Genomic DNA, 22,241 nt, shown 5'->3' on the forward strand with positions numbered 1-22,241 from the left:
CGGCTATGACCGCGGCACCTTATATGCGGTTGACAGCTGCGGCGCTCGTTCTGGCCGGGCGCTCTGAGCGCCGGCCTACTTTCGTTTTCTACGGCAGCCGCTGCCGGCGTTTGGGCTGCCCACTCACTTCCCCCCGAGCGCATATGCAGCTGACATGTGCGCTCGGGACAAGGAGCGGGCGCCATTACGGCTTCTTCTCCGCTCTTCTCATAGCTCCGCCCCCTGGGCTGTGGGAGCTCCCTAGAGGCACGAAGTGGCCTCCAATCAGCGCCTGGGCACGAATTTCAGTGGAAGGGGCCAATCAGTTAGTGCCTCTGCCTCAGGCATGCCCCTCTCTGGCTATTGGCTGGCCCGTTTTACACTCTAGCTGCACGGAGCCGAGTTTTCCTCACTGCAGCTCCCAGGGGACACAGACTAGGGTGAGAAGGTTCCTGTCTTTTTCTCATTATGTCCGTACCCAGAGCTGTTCCTCCTCTAAACAGAAAACTGGAATGTCGGTGTCTTATTTTGTCTGTAAGCACTGTAATGCTAAGATGCCTGGCTCTACTGAGCCCACTTGCTTTGCCTGCTCCACTGCTCCCCCAGACCCCCTGGAATCTGCATGGAAACATCCAGACAAGAGGTTCCCAGGAATAAAGACGATTCAAGAACGTTATCCATTTGACAAGGATCTTATCACTAAGGTGGTTTTCCCTCCTTCAGTGGATCCACCAATCTCCCGAATCTCTAAGGCTACTACACTGCCACTGGCAGATGCGGCTGCCTTCAAGGATTCCACGGACAAGAAGGTGGAGTCCTTAGCGAAGTTTGCCTCTGAAGCAGCTGGCTCTTCGCTTCTTCCCATCTTCACCTCGACATGGGCGTCCAAGGCCCTATCGGAGTGGTGCCTAAAACTCTGTCAGGGTATCCTAGCGGGATCCCCCCCAGAGGATCTGTCTGCTCTGGCTCTCCAATGCTCTAATGCTGGGGAATTTCTGTGCACAGCTTCCATTCAGTCAGCCCGTTGTTCTGCTTTTGCTGTGGGTCACCTAGCTGCTCTCCGCGGTTCTATGTGGCTTAAAGCTTGGAATGCGGATGCCGCTTCCAAAAGGTCTCTCACTGAGCTTCCTTTTACGGGTGTCCGTCTTTTTGGCAAGCGCCTTGACGAGATTATCTCTGAGGCGACGGGGGGTAAGAGTTCCTTGTTGCCTCAAAATAGGGCGCGCTCCACTTCCCAAAGGAAGTCATCTTCCTTTCGGTCCTTTCGGACCCTTGGCCCCAGCAAGGGGTCTGAGCAGGCGCCTTCGAAGGACAAGAAGGCTCCCTCGTTCCGGGCGCGCCCGTCTCGGAAGTCGGTCACCAACCGTTCCGGCCGGTTTGCAGTCAAATCAGGCAACCGCAAACCCAATTCCGCATGAAGTGAAGCCCCCACCCGCAGTTTTTTCTTGTGTGGGAGGTTGTCTCTTACTTTTTCGAGACATCTGGACCACATTCATTGAGGATTCCTGGGTCAGGGACGTGGTGTCCAACGGTTACCGAATCTAATTCGCCTCCCTCCCGAGGGATCGCTTTTTTCGATCCCGGGCCCCCCAGTCTCCTTCTCTGGCGAAGCAATTTCGAGAGGCTCTCCAGTCTCTGCTTCTCCAGGGGGTTATCATTGCCGTTCCTCCAGGAGAATGTTTTCTGGTTTTCTATTCCAATCTTTTTGTGGTCCCCAAGAAGGACGGTTCTGTACGACCAAGCCTAGACCTCAAGCGTCTCAACCGTCATCTTCTCATCCGCAACTTCCGAATGGAATCTCTCCGTTCGGTAGTGGCATCCCTAGAACAAGGGAAGTTTCTTCTTCGGTGGACATCAAGGATGCCTATCTCCATGTGCCAATATTTCCAGGCCATCATCGGTATCTCCGCTTTGCGGTTCCGGAGGAGGGGCATTTTCAATTCGTAGCCCTCCCCTTTGGCCTGGCCACGGCTCCTCGGGTCTTTACCAAGATCCTTGCGCCAGTGATGGCCCTGTTGTGGTTGAGGGGAGTCTCGGTGATACCCTACCTGGACGACCTTCTCATCAAGGCTCCCACCAGAGCCCAGACTCTGGAGAATGTGGATGTCACTTTTCACACTCTGGATCGCTTCGGGTGGATGGTCAATCGGGACAAGTCAGTCCTCTCTCCCACCCAGTCTCTGATCTTCTTGGGACTTCACTTCAACACGGCCTCTGCCCGAATTTGCCTTCCGCCGGACAAACGTCTGACTCTTATGTCAGGAGTCCGCTCCCTTCGGGCTCAGGTCCCATTTTCCATCCGCACTTGTATGGAAGTCCTGGGTCAGATGGTGGCGGCCATGGAGGCTGTACCCTTTGCCCAGTTTCATTACCGCCCTCTTCAGCTGGTGATTCTCTCTCGATGGGACAGATCTCCTCTGTCCCTTGATCACAAGATTGTTCTCCCTCGCAGGATCCATCAGTCTCTGCTCTGGTGGCTCCGTCCCCCCCTTCTTCTTCAGTAGCGGTCATTTCTTCCCCTTCACTGGCAGGTAGTTTCAACGGATGCCAGTCTGTCGGGCTGGGGCAGTGTGTTCAGGGATTGGACGGTTCAGGGACTCTGGTCTCCCCGAGAAGCCCTTCTTCCGATAAACATATTGGAACTGCGGGCTATTCATCTTTGTCTTTTTCATTGGGAGTCCCGGCTTCGGTCCCGTCCTGTCCGCGTCCAGTCGGACAATGCCACGGCCGTGGCGTACATAAATCGCCACGGCGGCACTCGCAGCTCGGCAGCCATGGCCGAGGTGACAAAGATTCTCATCTGGGTGGAAAGCAAGGTTCCGGCCATTTCGGTGATTCACATTCCGGGGGTCTGCGACCTCTGGGGCATTCCAGACGTGGACCTCTTCGCGTCTCGGCACAATCGGAAGATCCTTCCTTTTGTGTCCAAGTCCCAGGACCCTCAGGCTCTAGCCGTGGACGCCCTAGTGATTCCTTGGGCGGGGTTTGCCTTACCCTACCTGTTCCCTCCCCTTCCGCTCCTTCCCAGAGTTCTGAGGAAGCTCAAAGCGGAGGACGTTTCCTCCATTCTGGTAGCTCCAGATTGGCCCCGAAGGTCGTGGTACGCTGACGTAGTCAGGCTCCTGGACGACGCTCCGCTGCGCCTTCCGTTTCATCCAGACCTGCTCTCACAGGGTCCTCTTTGCCACCCCAATTTACAGTCGCTGCATTTGACGGTGTGGCGGTTGAGACCGCGGTTTTGAGGGCCCGGGGGTTCTCTTCCCAAGTCATTCACACCATGCTCTTCTTTCACCTGTCGGTCCTCTCCTATTGCTCTGGAACTAAAACTGATTAGCTCAGGGCCTGGAGGCGGGTATATCCTGCTGGGAGGAGCCGACTTTTTTTTATTATCATAGTGTCACACCTCCTAGAGACAACAGCAAACACCCACGGTCTGTGTCCCCCAATGGATCCTCCGAGAAAGAGATTTTACGGTAAGTAAATAAAAAATTTCCTTTTCTGCAGCATTTGCATGGAATTTTGCAACCCTTATTCAGATGTGTGTGAGGCTCACATAACTTTCTGAAATTAATCTGAGAATGGGAATTTTGCTGTTATATTAAAGGAGTACTGCAGTATTAGAAACATATCACCTATCCGTACAGGGGCCCGGCATTGCCACGGCTCTGCACGGCTAATGTGCGTGTCAGTGACCTCACTGAGGTTGACGACATGCCCCCCCCATACAGCTCTATGGGAGAGGCAGGAATGCACGAATGCCATCTCCGCCTCTCCCAGAGAGATACATGGGGGGGCAGGCCGGCTGTGGCATCATGCACTGGATAGCCGTGGCAAAGCTGGGACGCCCTACAGGAGATCGCAAGGGGTCCCAGCGATCTCACACTTATCCCCTATCCTTTATTCCTACAATTTAGATTGATAGGTGGGTTTGCCATACTTTCATCTTACATGTATGGTCAGCTTTAGACTATGTTCACACAGTGGAATTTCAAAGCGAAATTCCACAGGAATTTACTGCACATTAGTTTTCATGGGATTCCGCCCTCCCATTCAGACAGAAGAATTTCTGTGGTGGAAATTCCACAATAATATAAGTTCAGTCTTATAATCCTGGTGAATTGCGGGCGGAATCCTATTTATCTCAATGGGGCATGAATTTCAGCAGAATTCTGTGTTTAGAGAAGACAGAATTCCAGCCAAATTTTCAGGAATTGCTGTGTGAACATAGCCTTAGCCTTGTGAATATTAACAGGAAAGAAAATTTTTAACTACTCAAAGTGTCAGAAAATTTTATTGCACCATTTGTTCATATTCACACACAGTTTTTGGTCCTGTCTTTTTACCTGAAAAAAAGGTTTGGCTGAAAAGATGGCATTTTTTTTCTAAAATAATGGACACTAAATAATACAATTGCCTGACTTCCGCAATCTGCCTAAAACAAAATCTGTCTGATTTTGCCCTTTGCAACCATTCACATCTCAGCCTTAATATCTTAACACGCTCTCTTAAAATAAAGCTGATCTGTGATTGGCTGCTGTAGGCAAAACTAGATAATTATAGTTTCAGGCAGATTGATAAATCTGGCCCATTGTGTGCATTACCAGCCCGTTTTCTGTTAAGTTCCTTTGCAGTCAATAACTAAAAATATTTTAAATAAATAAATAAACTAGACTGATGAAAAAATGTGTAAACATAACTAAAAGGGTCTTATTTGGCCATTATACAGTGAAAAGTAAAAGAACTGCTGTGATTTTTAAATTGTTGAATTCAATGGAAAAATAGATTGTTATGCAAACATTGGCCAAGATTTATCAAACTGTGTGAGAGAAAAAGTGCAGTGATTTTTCCACAGCGACCAATCACAGCTCAGCTAACGAGCTCTGGTAAAGTGAAAGCTGAGCTGTGATTGGTTGATTGATGAATCTGGGCCATTGTACTATTCAGTGGCCATTATTTTTGTTCAAAAGCCAGCTACAAAAAAATATATACATGTTTTTTTTTAGTTTGTGAAAAGACAGAGCCAAAACCTATGTGTAAACATGGCCTCATTATTTATGTGATGAAGCTGGGATATTAACAGTGGTGGCTAAATAAAAAGAACTAAGAACTAATGCAAAATAAATTACTATGGAAATAAAATTCTGTCTGTTTTTCACATTAGATGATGCCTCTCGCGTTGTTTTGTCTGGTCCAGGAAACCTCACAGAAGACTACATTAATGCAAACTATATTCCTGTAAGCATCTTTAAACTCTCATCAAAGTATAGGTCTGCTTTTCCTACACAAATCTGAATAGCCATATTATTAATTATTTATGGCTTTTCTAATATTTTGATTTAGACAAGGAAAGCAAAAAATTTAACTAAAAGTTCTATAATATGTGCGGCACATGGGGGGAGCATTGTGCTTGAGTAGTATAAAGACCTTAGAGAACGGTCACTATTATGATGTATATCAGGGTAAGGGTTGTGACTCTTCTCAAGTATTCTCATGAATAGGTGAATAGCTTTGTTGATGTTCTTGCTAAATTATGTAGAACTTAAATATATGTTTGACTGACACTGTTCTTTTGTTTAAAAAGTTCTATAAAAAAGGTGAATAGTTTCATAATGTTGTACACTGAGCTCTATGTTCTTAATTTTACATTGTTCCATGACCACAACATTAGAATGATGTTGCTATGATGTTGCCTTTTACTTAGATATAATAAGCATAGTACATTGCATCATCATATTGACTTCTGAGGTTGGCACCTGAAGGTAAACAAAAAGTTTTTTTTGGGGAACTAAAATAAGGTCTCAGAGTTTGTGATATGTATCTTACATGTATGTAGCTTGTATCTTACATGTGTCCTATAATATTACTCTGATTGTCTTTTTCAGGGTTACAGTTCTCCAAAAGAGTTTATTGCAGCACAGGGTCCTCTACCAAACACTGTCAACGACTTCTGGCGTATAATGTGGGAAAAAGACGTTCAGGCCATTGTTATGCTCACCAGATGCGTAGAACTTGGAAAGGTAAAATTGCATAATGAACCCTCAGTTTAAGTGCAGCAGTTACCATTTTAGATTTATATACACCACTCAACAATAAAATAAATAGCAATAGGCAAAAAGACAGCAAATGTTAATATATGTGAAAAGTGGCAACAATATGATGCCTACTATGAACTATAACACAGATGCTTTTATTTGACACACTATATGTAAACTGCTTATTGTACCACCATAAAAAAAAAAAAAAAGAATGGAGTCACTTATTTACAATATAAATAAAAATATAATATTTATTGAATTCATGTTGAAAATAAATTAGGTACCAAAGGGTAGAATCTCCCTCTGGGGGGGGGGGGAGAGATGGATTAAAACAAAGAGGGTGACAGTCCATACATCCACATAAACAGGGAATAACATAGATAGAAGGTTTAGTGTGCTTACATCCCACTGTAATATGTCCTCAACTGGGTACAGTAGAATCTCCCAATAGATGTCCCCTATTTGGCCATTTGCCCAAAAGACCCTGACAAAGCCACTGCTGTGGCGAAACGTCGGACAGGTGCATGTGTCTAGGATTTTAAATCACTCTGCCTTAGTTCTAATAGAAGCAGATTATGTATGGACTGCAGCCTTACTACTCAACCAATATAATACTATTTGCAGGTAAGCTGTAATTGTGTACAGTCAGTCAATCACAATGAGAGCTTAATGGCAGAAAGTTTTTTATCGTTTTTTTGAGGCATTAAAAGTTACGTTTTAATCTAATAGGTGGATGGTAAAACAAGGATTCTAGTGGTCGCCCCAGTGACCAATTGTAACTATTGGGAAAAAAGGCTCAAACTACTTTCTTAATGACAGAATACTGTGTCCTGTACTCACTTCAGAGTGTAATTACTTATAAAACATGATAACAAGCAATATTACAGTAGAATCTCCCTGTGCCTTATAATCTTCCCTTATCATCCCTCCATTACCATTTCATCCCCCTCGTGCCATTTTATTCCCCTTCTTGATCCCTTTAATGCCACTTCATTCCTCCCCCTTTGAATCCGCTGTGCCACTTTATTCCCCCTGTACCATGTGCCACTGTGCCAAATTATCCCCCTTACCCCCCGTGCCATATCATTCCCCTCTTTATCTCCTGGTGCCATTTCATTAAATGCCATTTTAATTCCCCTTTATCCCCCTGCATCACTTATTTTGCCACATGACTTTTCCCCTTCTCTCATCCACCTGTTGTATTTCTTACCTTGCCAACAGGCTAAGGAGCAGGGGCTCCAAGCGGGTTTGGCGTTCTCCTGGCATTCTCTGCGCTGTACTTACTGAAAGGCTATGACAAACGGCTGCCAGCAGTGACGAGTGACGCTCTCAGTGAGTGCAGCGCAGAGGACGTCAGGAGAACGTCATACCCACTAAAGAGGGTATGATGAATTTGCACAGAGGGTAATAAAAGGGGAATGGCACAGGGGGGGGGTATCAAGGGGAAAGGATGTGGTACAGAGGGTAATTAAGGGAGGGATGATTTGGCACAGGGGGAATAAAGTGGTACTGGAGAATCAGAGGGAGGGTGTTGAGGGGACAATGATGTGGCCAGAAGACATACAGAAGAAGGAGACCACTGTTTAAACAATGATCTTCTGCCTCTGTGCTGGGGCTGCTGCAGGGGGTGCAGTGGTGGCCAGGACCTCCTGGGAGCCCAGGCCCCTTACTGGGGTAATGGCTGCACCACCCTGACAGCGGCCCTGTGTACAAGGCACATAAGTCTGGTTGTCCCCTATTGCGAGTTTTTTGTCCCCTATTGCAAGTGTTTTGTCCCCTATTCGGAGTGTTTTTGTCCCTTATTGGGTGTGTTTTGTCCTCTGTTGGGAGTATTTTTCCCCCTATTGGGTGTGTCCGCATCGGCTATTGGGAGTGTCCCCTATTCGGAGGGTGCAAATACATTAAGTCTTATGGGACTCTGCCGGTGAATAAAAAACTATCCGCTATTTAGAGGTGTCCTCTATTGGGGGGGGGGGGGGTGTCCGTTAAGGGAGATTTTTGCGTATAAGATTAAGAGCAAACACGTGATACTGTGGAGTGCTTGGTACATATATGTTTGCACTTTATCTTATGTCCCAGCGTTTCCCAACCAGGGTGCCTCCAGATGTTGCAAAATTACAACTCCCAGCATTCCCGGACAGCCTTTGGCTGTCCGGGCATGCTGTGAGTTGTAGTTTTGCAACAGCTGGAGGCACCCTGGTTGGGAAACACTGTTATATCCAGTAGAAGGGTGTTCCCTTTAGACATATAATAGTGGCATGTGAATACACTGAATCTTCCATCTGTGTTATTCCCTGCTTATGTGGATGTGTGGAGTGTTGCCCTCTTTGTTTTTGATGCATCTTGTCTCCCCATATAATTTCAACATAAATTTAATTAATATTATATTTTTTTATTGTAAAGTGACTCCATTCATCTATTTTAGTGTTGGTACCACTTGTCATTGTCAATTATTTTTCAGTTGTGAGTATATAGAGATGTGTATTAGGCTGGGTTCACATATATCAGTTGTCCGGCACAGTTTCCCTCCGGCGTGCACCGGGGAGAAACTGATACTAGAACTGATCCCATTCATTTCAACGGGACAGTTCACAATCATACAGCGTCTCAATTTTGATGCCGGATGGTTGAACAACGCCAGAGGGCACCTGACAGGGGAACGCAGCTTCTGTCCAACGTCCAGAAACAATGGACGCCGGATGCCATACAACTTCTCATCAGTTGTGGCATCGTTTTTGTGTCCAGATCTAGGCTGAGTTCACCTATCCTGGATGCCGGACATATAATTAAACATAGGCAGCCAAATTATAAACTGAACCAAAAGTCATTAGATGGTTATGAACTGCTTTATTTACAGTTTGCCCAGACATGATAGAGGCTCACATGAAGACATTGATAAAGCTAGGTTCACACTGCATTTAGTGCATATGTTTAACGTGTACCTTTTATATTCTTGAAAAGTATAAAAACATATACGCTCAGTGGATGATAAAAACGGATTCTGCTGTATGCCTTACAGCAGAATTTATTTTCTATTAGAATACATTGCAAATTGGAACGCAAAGCAACATAATTTTTATTTTTTGGTAGACTCAGTAGTGCACACAATTACAGTATACTAGAATAACAGAATAAGAGAAAAACCAGTGGACAAATGGAAACATTCCATTTGTCTGCGTTACACTATTAGAAGTCATTGTTTAGTCACATTTATGTTTGTGATCTTTGAGAGAGTATGAAAATGTATATAAAAAACATAAACACGAAGTGCAGTGTGGACCCAGCCTAAGTGCAGTTAAAGGGGTACTCCAGTGGAAAACATTTTTTTTATTTTTATAAATCAACTGGTGCCAGAAAGTTAAACAGATTTGTAAATTACTTCTATTAAAAAATCATTATCCTTCCAGTACTTTTTAGCAGCTGTATGCTACATGTCACTTATATTTTTAATATATGCAGCATATATAATATAAATATTTTTTTTATACATGTTGGCACTTTGTAAGAAATGTAGATCAAATAAATACATGTATTGTATGTTTTTATCTTTTAGATAAAATGTGAGGAATATTGGCCCCAAAGAAACTCCAAGACTTATGGTAATCTGTCGGTGTCCATGACCAATGAGTGTGTTCAACCTGACTGGACAATCAGGGATTTTACAATAGTTAATGTGAGTACAAGATTTATTATCTATCTATCTATCTATCTATCTATCTATCTATCTATCTATCTATCTATATTTATATGTATAGAGGATCTCTCCTGTGTGGTGTAGTATGGAGGATCTCTCCTGTGTGGTGTAGTATAGAGGATCTCTCCTGTGTGGTGTAGTATAGAGGATCTCTCCTGTGAGGTGTAGTATAGAGGATCTCTCCTGTGTGGTGTAGTATACAGGATCTCTCCTGTGTGGTGTAGTATAGAGGATCTCTCCTGTGTGGTGTAGTATAGAGGATCTGTCCTGTATGGTGTAGTATAGAGGATCTCTCCTGTGTAGTGTAGTATAGAGGATCTCTCCTGTGTGGTGTAGTATAGAGGATCTCTCCTGTGTGGTGTAGTATAGAGGATCTCTCCTGTGTGGTGTAGTATAGAGGATCTCTCCTGTGAGGTGTAGTATAGAGGATCTCTCCTGTGTGGTGTAGTATACAGGATCTCTCCTGTGTGGTGTAGTATAGAGGATCTCTCCTGTGTGGTGTAGTATAGAGGATCTGTCCTGTATGGTGTAGTATAGAGGATCTCTCCTGTGTAGTGTAGTATAGAGGATCTCTCCTGTGTGGTGTAGTATAGAGGATCTCTCCTGTGTGGTGTAGTATAGAGGATCTCTCCTGTGTGGTGTAGTATAGAGGATCTCCCCTGTGTGGTGTAGTATAGAGGATCTCTCCTGTGTGGTGTAGTATAGAGGATCTCTCCTGTGTGGTGTAGTATAGAGGATCTCTCCTGTGTGGTGTAGTATATAGGATCTGTCCTGTGTGGTGTAGTATATAGGATCTCCCCTGTGTGGTGTAGTATAGAGGATCTCTCCTGTGTGGTGTAGTATAGAGGATCTCTCCTGTGTGGTGTAGTATAGAGGATCTCTCCTGTGTGGTGTAGTATAGAGGATCTCTCCTGTGTGGTGTAGTATAGAGGATCTCTCCTGTGTGGTGTAGTATAGAGGATCTCTTCTGTGTGGTGTAGTATAGAGGATCTCTCCTGTGTGGTGTAGGATAGAGGATCTCTCCTGTGTGGTGTAGTATAGAGGATCTCTCCTGTGTGGTGTAGTATAGAGGATCTCTCCTGTGTGGTGTAGTATAGAGGATCTCTCCTGTGTGGTGTAGTATAGAGGATCTGTCCTGTGTGGTGTAGTATAGAGGATCTCTCCTGTGTGGTGTAGTATAGAGGATCTCTCCTGTGTGGTGTAGTATAGAGGATCTCTCCTGTGTGGTGTAGTATAGAGGATCTCTCCTGTGTGGTGTAGATATGTATAAATAAATTGAGAATTGTTACCATTGCATTTGTCATTGGGCTGCATTACTACATAGGTTTACACTGTCGGCACAAGTTAGTCATATTTATGGACATTTATCAACGGGTTTAGTCAGGTTTTCTTTACTATAATTGTCGCAAAATTGTCTCAACTGCGACTACTCGATTTTTCGTGCGACATTTTGACTGGAAAGCGAGAAAAGCAAGTTTTCCTAAAATTTACTATGTAGTAATAATTTTAAAATGGACTACGGGTAGTCAGGTATTTATTAACTGCGACAGTCGCAACTGCGCTAAAAAAAGTTGCAACAGCGTTAAAAATTGACTAAATTTACTCCGGCTCAAACATGGAGCAGAAAAATCTACTACCAAAGTAAAAAAGGAAAAATTGCTTACGTGAAAGAAAATTATCAACAGGCTGAAACCAGTTGATAAATAAGTCACACATAAGCAAAAAAAAAAGTAAGGAAAAAATTACTAAAAAAAAGAATACATAAGCAAACATTGATAAATGTCCCTCATTGTGCAGGAACATGGGGGACAAGGGGGGGATGGTAAGACTTTTATCAAGTTATTTACATGTCCAGGACCAGACAAGCATTTGTACGGAAGGTTTTAAAAAAAACAAAAAACAAAAAACACAGTTGTAAGTATTCTTTTATCTATACACCTTGCTTTGTAATAGGGCAGGCATAGGCAACCTTTGGCACCGCAGATGTTTTGCACTACATCTCCCATGATGCTTTTGTAGCATTTTGGCTTTAAGATCATTATGGGAGATGTTTCCTATGCCTGTAATAGGGACTGCGATCAGCTGACAAAAGAGCAAACACTTATTTGTTCCCTGTTCTGGTTATTTTGACCTAACCGAAAATCATTGCCTGTTGGTCGCACATCTACTTGTGTATTAGGGGTTTTGGGGCCAATGATGGTCGCAAAATACCGCCAGATACTCTAGTAATGATTCATGCAGCCCTCCCCATATAATTACCAAGCTGTGTATTAGGCTCCGTAAATGAGCAGTTTACAATCAGTAAGATTGGCGCTTGTTCACACAGCGACCCAGGCCTTCTTATATGGTCCTTAGTCAAGCTGGTGAGTGGGTCATAGATTTGTTTTTCACAGTAACATCTCCCATTGCAAAGCTGATATAATAGAATAAAGACTTTACATGTTAATAGTTTTTTTTACACAAAATTCCTAATGACTCAGTCTCAGATAGGAAGGAGTGCTGGTGCTTTCCTTCTTCGATACAACAAAACAGACTAAGATTTGCTGACAGCTAGTACTTTACAAGGCTTATTCTCAGGTCACCTTTTATTGTCACCATGTGCTTTTAAATGTGCTCTATATAAATGTAAATTCACAGGTATTTATTCCAAGAAAATGATAATTTAATTGTCATGGACAGATGGCTGAAGAATGTATTCAAAGCTCTTTGTTCTTGAAAAGCTGCATATATTATCTTTACTGGTGTTTCCTCCCAGGAAGAGTTTTATATAGGGAGAGTAAGGCTAGAATAATTCATATCAGCTCACGCATGTTATGAGGCAATATGAAGGGAGACATTAAAGTGCACACATTCATGAAAGCACAATTGTAAAGAACTGGCTCAGAAACAAAACAGTGGCGCTACCCAAGGTTGTCCAAGAGTAAGGCCAAAACTAACACAGTGTTTTTCCTGGCGTCATTTTCCTTGTGTAAAATTGCAGGTGTCTTTTTGGTGATTTTGCTAATTTTACTTTTGCCCCTTTTAAAACCCTTTTGGGAGGAGCAACTCATTATTTACATTGATTTAAAGGAGATCTCCGGGATAGAAAAAATGTATTGCTTTTCCTGAGGGAAGGGGAAATGTGTCAGATCGTGGGAGTCCGATCACTGAGACCCGCCGCAATCTCCCATAAGGCACCCCGGCTCCCCTACTGAATGGGGCACGTCGACCCTCGCACGAAGCTGTGGCTGACTAGCCCCCTCCATGCAATGTATGGGAGAGCCAGAATGCTGCACTCAGGTATCTCCTGCTCTCCCATAGAGCTGCATGGATGGGGTGAGTTGGCCACAGCTTTGTTAGGTGGTTGACGCACCACATTCAGGAGGAGAGCCGGGGCGCATTGCAGCTCTTTTCATGCAGATTAGCTGGGGTGCCATGCAGGAGAATCCCCACAGTCGGAACCCTCACGATCTGACGTTTATCCCCTATCCTAAGGATAGGGGATACATTTTTCTGTCCTGAAGATCTCCTTTTAATCAATTTAATTAATGAGTTGCCCCTATCTCGGAGTACTCAACAACAAAGCCTGTTTAATGATTTATAAAAGAAAAAACATTCTGAAAAAATTATGGTATTTAAAAAAAATGTGTCCGCAAAACTGTAACCTCTCACTTTTTTTTGCGGATGCCAAAAAAATTTTTGTTTTTATACGCCTGGAAATATACTGTGTGTCCATCACCCTACAGGTTGTCTTAGATTGATTTTGCTATTGGGAACCTTTTCTATGCTGTTTAGTTATGATTCTGAAGGCCTGAAATCATACATTTAATATTGTTTTCCATTTTTTTCTTTTAGATGCAAACCAGACAGAGTAAACAAGTACGACATTTCCACTTTACTGCCTGGCCAGACCATGGTGTTCCCAAGACAACCAATGTTTTGATCCAGTTTAGGAATTTAGTCCGTGAATACACAGAAAATGGCCAGCCATTAAAATCACCGATAGTGGTTCACTGTAGGTACGTGGAAGGCTTAGGTAATAAGGAATCTTTTCTGTATCTTCATATGTCGGAAACAAATAGCATGAGTGAGGGTTTGTAGCTTTACTTCATTAGCTTATAGCTTGGTCATATTGCAATCCTATGCCATGGTCTTTTTACCGATTATAGGAGCTTGTGTGTATATGACTAGATGAAAAAAATGTAAATAAAATATTAAAAATATTAAAATATGAATCTCCTTCGGTGTGTCCAACCATCCGGCGTCAAAATTGAGACACTGGATGATTGTGAACTGTCCCATTCAAATAAAAGGGATCAATTCTAGCATCAGTTTCCCTCCATTATTTGGGGCTTGCTGTCTACAAAGGGAGGGGTGTTGTCTACAAGGGGTTCTGCTGTCTACAGGGGGGGCACTGTCTACAAGGGGGGCTGCTGTCTACAGGGGGGGCACTGTCTACAAGGGGGGCTGCTGTCTACAGGGGGGGGGCGCTGTCTACAAGGGGCACACTGTCTACAGGGGGGGGCTGCGGTCTACAAGTGGCTGCTCCTAATGTCTGCAGGGGGGCTGCTCTATACAGGGGGCTGCTGCTAATGTCTGCAACTATCTATACTACCTACAAGGGGATACTACTATTAAAGGCAATCTTACAGTGGAGTCACCTGCACTAACAAGAATTTATATGTAGATGACCTGGTTTCTACCGCTGCTCATCATGTGAACATCAGCGCAATTGCTCCGGAGACATCGGTTTCGCCGCAAATACAGATTCCCTGTTCTGTCCAATGGAGAAGAGAGAAATCTTGGCTCATACTACAGCAGCCGCCTCCATTGTACACAACAAGGAACCCACATATCAGCACGGTAAGCAGCGCCAGAAACCGGGTCACCCTGGTATCAGATTGCCTTTACAGTATAATAAAATTACTCGTAATTGGCATTGGTGAGTACTAGAATTAAAGTATCGGTACTCGTACGCGGTCTTAAAAAAATGGTATCAGGACATCCCTAATCAAAATAACTTTAGCAAAAAGTTGCAGAAATTTTGCGCAACAGAGACATTTTGTTTTGTTCTGTTCTGTTTTCCAGAGTACTTTGATTTAAAGAAAAAAAAACACAAATTTTTATTATGCTATTTACATTTTATTTATGTATTTTGTGGTTGTTTTTCTCTTTAGTGCTGGAGTGGGAAGGACGGGTACTTTTATAGCTCTTGATCGGGTTATGAAACAAATTGAAGCAGAAGACAAAGTAGATGTATATGGAATTGTTTATGATCTTCGGTTGTACCGGGGATTAATGGTGCAAACTGAGGTAAGTGGATGGAAATTTTGGCATGGTCAAGGTATAATGATATTCTGTATATTTAAATCTAACTATTACGTATAGAAGTTACAATCCTGTCCATAAGGGAGAACCATTATAATTCTTCTATTCTTGTACTAAGGGGGCAGTATAAAATAGTAATATTTTTTACATAGACATCATTTTATATTAGTATTATAGTAAAGTTCTATGCTTGTACATAGGAGCAGTATTATAGTAGTTATATTCTTGTATATAGGAGCAGTATTATAGTAGTTATATTATTGTATATAGGAGGCAGTATTATAGTAGTTATATTCTTGTATATAGGAGCAGTATTATAGTAGTTATATTCTTGTATATAGGAGCAGTATTATAGTAGTTATATTCTTGTATATAGGAACAGTATTATAGTAGTTATATTCTTGTATATAGGAGCAGTATTATAGTAGTTATATTCTTGTATATAGGAGGCAGTATTATAGTAGTTATATTCTTGTATATAGGAGCAGTATTATAGTAGTTATGTGGAGAGGAGATAGAGAGATAGGACCGCACCGCGGTCACCCACAATATCCGGGAGTGTGTACACTGTGACAGGGGATGTCGGAGGTATGGAGCGGGGTGGTGCAAAAAAGCAGGAGAGAACAATGTCCAAAATAGCAAATTGAGAAAAAGGTTGCTTCTGCACTCACCCTTCTTGCGCTGTGTCACTGAGTTAGTCCATGTACGGCCGGCCGCTGTACGGGAGATGATACGGAGAGATCGCTGCAGCCGGAGCTGAGCGGTGACAGCTACGAGCTCGTTTCGCGGTTAAAACCGCTTCTTCGGGCCTCACCTCGTGTCTGTCTGAGCGCATCCTTTATCTGGGCGCTCCTATGACGTCATCCTCAGTAGGAGGAGACTAGTGTTACCTGTTCAGGTACGTGATTGACATTCACAAAAAATGTGTTATCAAAGTGAATAAAAACAAAGAAGTTGCAATAAGAATATGAAAATGTGTAAGGGGGGAGTCAGATAAATTCAAACAAAAGGGGAAATTATATGTACACGTGGATTGCAGAATTGGTTTGTGTCAGTGTACGGGGCGTAATACACTGGAGCTCACAGAAATACTGTAAGCTCATTGCGATCATTAAGCCCTAAGATGCCCATGGCATCGGTCTTAATGATCCAATGTGCCTCTCGCTGTCGGAGGACTTTCTCTCTGGCTGTGCCCCCGGTGGCTATTTTTTCTAAGCCGCAGAAAGTCAGTGTTTTTTCATCACTGTTGTGGTGAGCCTTCATATGCTCGATTAGTCTGGCCGAGCCGATCCCTGTTTTAAGGGACCGTTTGTGCTCCCTGAATCTAGAAAAAAGGCAGCGTTTGGTGGATCCTATGTAATACCTTTTACAGGGACATAGGATCGCATATATGACCCATTCTGATCTGCAGAAAATAAAGTCATGTATAGAAATGTCACAGTTACCCAATTTTATGTAGGCGCCTCTGTACATCTGGGGGCAGTGAATACATGTCCCACATTTGTAATTTCCTTTTAATTCATTTTTCGCCATCCAGTTCTCGCCAGGTTTTCTGCTGGAGAAAGAGGAGGAGACTAATTGGTTTTTCAGACTTTCACTCCTGCGGAAAGTGACCAGCGGTTTTTTCATTGCGGCTTTTTGTAGGACAGGATCTCTTTCGAGAATGTGCCAATTATTTAGGAGAGCTTTTCTGATGACAGTGGCAAGAGGGTTATATTGAAAAGAAAAAACAAATCTCTGCTCTTCAATGTCTTTTTCCGTTTTTGCAGACGTGGCATGTTTTTTATTTTTCTTATATTTTTTGTTGATCAAGTCACTGCGGGGGATCTTTTTCACTCTCTCCAGAGCTTCTTTAAGTAACCTGGGAGGATAACCTCTTTCTTGGAATCTGCTGGTGAGTTCGTCAGCTTGTTTTATGAAACCTTCTTCTGTACTATTAATCTTTTTTATCCGGAGGTATTGGCTGTATGGTAGAGCATTTTTTGTGTGCTGAGGATGATAGCTTTGGTAGTGGAGATACGAGTTGGTGGCTGTCTCCTTTCTGTATCCTGTAGTTGTTATGTTGCCATCTCTAATGTGGATCTCTACGTCCAGAAATTCAATTTTTTCGGCTGAAAATTTACTGGTGAAGAACATGTTCATCCTGTTATGATTGTTTAGGTACTGCACAAACTCGTTGAATTCGTATTCTTCGCCTTCCCATGCAATAAACACATCGTCCACAAAGCGACTGTACAACTTAATATGTCCGATATAAGGATTTTGTGAACTGTAGATGATCTTCTGCTCAAGTGCTGCCAAAAAAAGGTTTGCGAAGGTACATGCGACCGGTGTCCCCATCGCCGTACCTGTACGCTGGGAGTACCAGTCCCCATCAAATGTAAAGCAATTGTTGGTGAGAATTAACTCCAAGCCCTCTTTCACAAAGTTAGTGTAAGCTTCACTTTTACCGGCGGTGATCAGGAAATCACCTATTACCCGGATCCCCAATTCTTGTGGGATCCGGGTATAGAGGCTCTCTACATCAATGGTAGCCAGTCTGTAGGAGTCAGACCATTGGGTGCTGTCTAGAGTTTTTAGGAAGCTGTCTGTGTCCTTCAGGTAAGAAGGTACACTTACCAGTAAAGGTCTCAATAGCCAGTCCAGATACTGGGAGAGGTGGACAAGTGACCTGGAACAAGAAAACATAAAAACCTCCACAGTACTTAATCTTTCCGACATCCCTTTGGATGATGACTGTTTGACATTATTATCCAAAGGACTAAATTACTGTATCCCCGCCCCCTTCAACCCTGTTTCTTTTGAAGTGGACCTTTTCAAAGGAATAAGGAGAATAAATCTGCATACATTCTTTGAGACAGCCACCAATAAAACCAGTAAACCCATTGTGGTTAAAGAAGGAGAAGTACAAGCCAGCATTGGCCCTTTAGGATTTTTCGCACCAGGAACCTTTTCACCATTTGAGCAAAAATGCCTTCTTGATCTGGTGAATATGGACAGAGACAGCAACCCCATATCGCAGGAGGAAATTATACCCCCACCTGACACATTTAAAGGAGGGGTACCGTCCACTTTTACCCCCAAATACAACCAGGGAGTAGCCTCGATATATTCTCTGCTCAGGTGATGAAAGATGTCAAATCCCTCATCTACCCCAGTACCACAAGTAATTTATCCCTGAAAGAACAAAAAGCACTCAAATGGCTCCGCACCAGACAAGATTTGGTCATCAAAAAAGCCGACAAAGGTGGGAGTGTAGTGGTGATGTCAAAAGAGTATTATCTGAAGGAAGCGCACCGTCAATTAAAGAACCAGGAGGTATACCTGCCCTACGGATCCCACAAATAAAATAATTTCCAGGCTGAGAACATATTTGCACAAGAATGTGGAGAAAGGACTTCTAGACAAGAAGAAAGCTGAAAAGCTTATACCAGAATGCGCAAAAAAACTGCACTGGTATTTTTTACCTAAGGTTCACAAAAGCCTGGAATCTCCCCCGGGGAGACCCATTGTTGCAGGAATTGGGGCACCCTTGGAATACCTCTCCCAGTATCTGGACTGGCTATTGAGACCTTTACTGGTAAGTGTACCTTCTTACCTGAAGGACACAGACAGCTTCCTAAAAACTCTAGACAGCACCCAATGGTCTGACTCCTACAGACTGGCTACCATTGATGTAGAGAGCCTCTATACCCGGATCCCACAAGAATTGGGGATCCGGGTAATAGGTGATTTCCTGATCACCGCCGGTAAAAGTGAAGCTTACACTAACTTTGTGAAAGAGGGCTTGGAGTTAATTCTCACCAACAATTGCTTTACATTTGATGGGGACTGGTACTCCCAGCGTACAGGTACGGCGATGGGGACACCGGTCGCATGTACCTTCGCAAACCTTTTTTTGGCAGCACTTGAGCAGAAGATCATCTACAGTTCACAAAATCCTTATATCGGACATATTAAGTTGTACAGTCGCTTTGTGGACGATGTGTTTATTGCATGGGAAGGCGAAGAATACGAATTCAACGAGTTTGTGCAGTACCTAAACAATCATAACAGGATGAACATGTTCTTCACCAGTAAATTTTCAGCCGAAAAAATTGAATTTCTGGACGTAGAGATCCACATTAGAGATGGCAACATAACAACTACAGGATACAGAAAGGAGACAGCCACCAACTCGTATCTCCACTACCAAAGCTATCATCCTCAGCACACAAAAAATGCTCTACCATACAGCCAATACCTCCGGATAAAAAAGATTAATAGTACAGAAGAAGGTTTCATAAAACAAGCTGACGAACTCACCAGCAGATTCCAAGAAAGAGGTTATCCTCCCAGGTTACTTAAAGAAGCTCTGGAGAGAGTGAAAAAGATCCCCCGCAGTGACTTGATCAACAAAAAATATAAGAAAAATAAAAAACATGCCACGTCTGCAAAAACGGAAAAAGACATTGAAGAGCAGAGATTAGTTTTTTCTTTTCAATATAACCCTCTTGCCACTGTCATCAGAAAAGCTCTCCTAAATAATTGGCACATTCTCGAAAGAGATCCTGTCCTACAAAAAGCCGCAATGAAAAAACCGCTGGTCACTTTCCGCAGGAGTGAAAGTCTGAAAAACCAATTAGTCTCCTCCTCTTTCTCCAGCAGAAAACCTGGCGAGAACTGGATGGCGAAAAATGAATTAAAAGGAAATTACAAATGTGGGACATGTATTCACTGCCCCCAGATGTACAGAGGCGCCTACATAAAATTGGGTAACTGTGACATTTCTATACATGACTTTATTTTCTGCAGATCAGAATGGGTCATATATGCGATCCTATGTCCCTGTAAAAGGTATTACATAGGATCCACCAAACGCTGCCTTTTTTCTAGATTCAGGGAGCACAAACGGTCCCTTAAAACAGGGATCGGCTCGGCCAGACTAATCGAGCATATGAAGGCTCACCACAACAGTGATGAAAAAACACTGACTTTCTGCGGCTTAGAAAAAATAGCCACCGGGGGCACAGCCAGAGAGAAAGTCCTCCGACAGCGAGAGGCACATTGGATCATTAAGACCGATGCCATGGGCATCTTAGGGCTTAATGATCGCAATGAGCTTACAGTATTTCTGTGAGCTCCAGTGTATTACGCCCCGTACACTGACACAAACCAATTCTGCAATCCACGTGTACATATAATTTCCCCTTTTGTTTGAATTTATCTGACTCCCCCCTTACACATTTTCATATTCTTATTGCAACTTCTTTGTTTTTATTCACTTTGATAACACATTTTTTGTGAATGTCAATCACGTACCTGAACAGGTAACACTAGTCTCCTCCTACTGAGGATGACGTCATAGGAGCGCCCAGATAAAGGATGCGCTCAGACAGACACGAGGTGAGGCCCGAAGAAGCGGTTTTAACCGCGAAACGAGCTCGTAGCTGTCACCGCTCAGCTCCGGCTGCAGCGATCTCTCCGTATCATCTCCCGTACAGCGGCCGGCCGTACATGGACTAACTCAGTGACACAGCGCAAGAAGGGTGAGTGCAGAAGCAACCTTTTTCTCAATTTGCTATTATAGTAGTTATATTCTTGTATATAGGAGCAGTATTATAGTAGTTATATTCTTGTATATAGGAGCAGTATTATAGTAGTTAGATTCTTGTATATAGAAGCAGTATTATAGTAGTTATATTCTTGTATATAGGAGCAGTATTATAGTAGTTAGATTCTTGTATATAGGAGCAGTATTATAGTAGTTATATTCTTGTATATAGGAGCAGTATTATAGTAGATATATTCTTGTATATAGGGAGCAGTATTATAGTAGTTATATTCTTGTATATAGGAGCAGTATTATAGTAGTTATATTCTTGTATATAGGAGCAGTATTATAGTAGTTATATTCTTGTATATAGGAGTAGTATTATAGTAGTTATATTCTTGTATATAGGAGCAGTATTATAGTAGTTATATTCTTGTATATAGGGAGCAGTATTATAGTAGTTATATTCTTGTATATAGAAGCAGTATTATAGTAGTTATATTCTTGTATATAGGAGCAGTATTATAGTAGTTAGATTCTTGTATATAGGAGCAGTATTATAGTAGTTATATTCTTGTACTTAGGAGGCAGTAATATAGATTTTATGAGAATAAGCGAGCTTATTCTTTTGGTGTCTGCCACTAAAATTCTGTAGTGTGCACTGTGCAGCTCAATCCCATTGACAAAATTGACAGATTCCATTCAGACCGAAATATGTTAAAATCTGAACAAAATCTGTACTGTTGGGTGCGGATTCTCCAGTGAAAATGCGGCAGTTTTTTCTGCTTGCAAATCTGTAAAGAATATCCACAGCAGTTTTTTCCATTGTGGAAGCACCCTAAAATGTTCATCTAACAATCTGTTGTCCTTTACGTTGTAGAGTCAGTACATTTTCTTGAACCAGTGTACACTGGATATTATCAAGACTCCAAAGGAAACGGATCCAGATCTTATTTACCAAAACCAAACAGCGATATTACAGAATCTCAATAAACCCTCCACGAAATTTACAAAATTATAATCAGCAGCACACTTCTCAGAAGAAAGGCTCCGGGGACTCGAGGATTTACAACATCACATGATCAAGAAGGGAATTGCACTTTGAATAACCTTATTTTCAGACCTTTTTTTTCAAAGGTTACCAAAAATATCTCAAAAGACACAATGTTGGTGTTTATTAAAACCTGCTGAATAGATATAGTACATCTTATGTTGAAAGAGAAAATTACATCCTGTAATACTACACCGGCCACAGGTGTGTGTGTGTGTATGTATATATATATATATATATATATATATATATATATATATATATATATATACATAATGTCTGTGTGTGTGCAAATTATAGTTAGAATAAAAACAATAGGCAATGCAATAAAAAAAACACACCTTGTACTGTAATAACATTGTGCCTATCTAAATGACACGCCAAAAACTTTGACCAAATATTATTTTTACAGTAGAGGGTTTTGTCTTAAATATTATGAAATCATTGAAGATATCTGCAAAATCTGTTATTTATATAATGAATGATGGACATTTATTAAAGGCTGTGAGAAGGAAAATATAGGTGTGGCTCCTAGCAACCTGATGGGGGTATGGGCCAAACCTTTTTCGTATGCACTAGTGTTTCTATTGTCTTGAATATAATTATATATATATATATATATATGTTTTTTAGACATCCCAT

The 22,241-nt window shown here is 42.5% G+C and overlaps 1 protein-coding gene across 1 annotated transcript in view; it reads left to right on the forward strand.

Annotated features, from left to right (window-relative positions):
* LOC130277524 (receptor-type tyrosine-protein phosphatase beta-like) overlaps positions 1 to 22,134 on the forward strand; it is a 279,946-nt gene extending 257,812 nt beyond the window's left edge. The window contains exons 45-50 of the mRNA XM_056528200.1: positions 5,141 to 5,214; positions 5,862 to 5,996; positions 9,568 to 9,687; positions 13,543 to 13,706; positions 14,865 to 15,000; positions 21,429 to 22,134. Of these exons, the coding sequence (XP_056384175.1) occupies positions 5,141 to 5,214; positions 5,862 to 5,996; positions 9,568 to 9,687; positions 13,543 to 13,706; positions 14,865 to 15,000; positions 21,429 to 21,569 (770 nt within the window). The 3' untranslated portion in view covers positions 21,570 to 22,134. The remainder of the gene's footprint in view (positions 1 to 5,140; positions 5,215 to 5,861; positions 5,997 to 9,567; positions 9,688 to 13,542; positions 13,707 to 14,864; positions 15,001 to 21,428) is intronic.
* Positions 22,135 to 22,241: the final 107 nt, after the last annotated feature.

This window comes from Hyla sarda, chromosome 6 (assembly GCF_029499605.1).
Source record: "Hyla sarda isolate aHylSar1 chromosome 6, aHylSar1.hap1, whole genome shotgun sequence".
In the NCBI taxonomy this organism is placed as follows: domain Eukaryota; kingdom Metazoa; phylum Chordata; class Amphibia; order Anura; family Hylidae; genus Hyla; species Hyla sarda.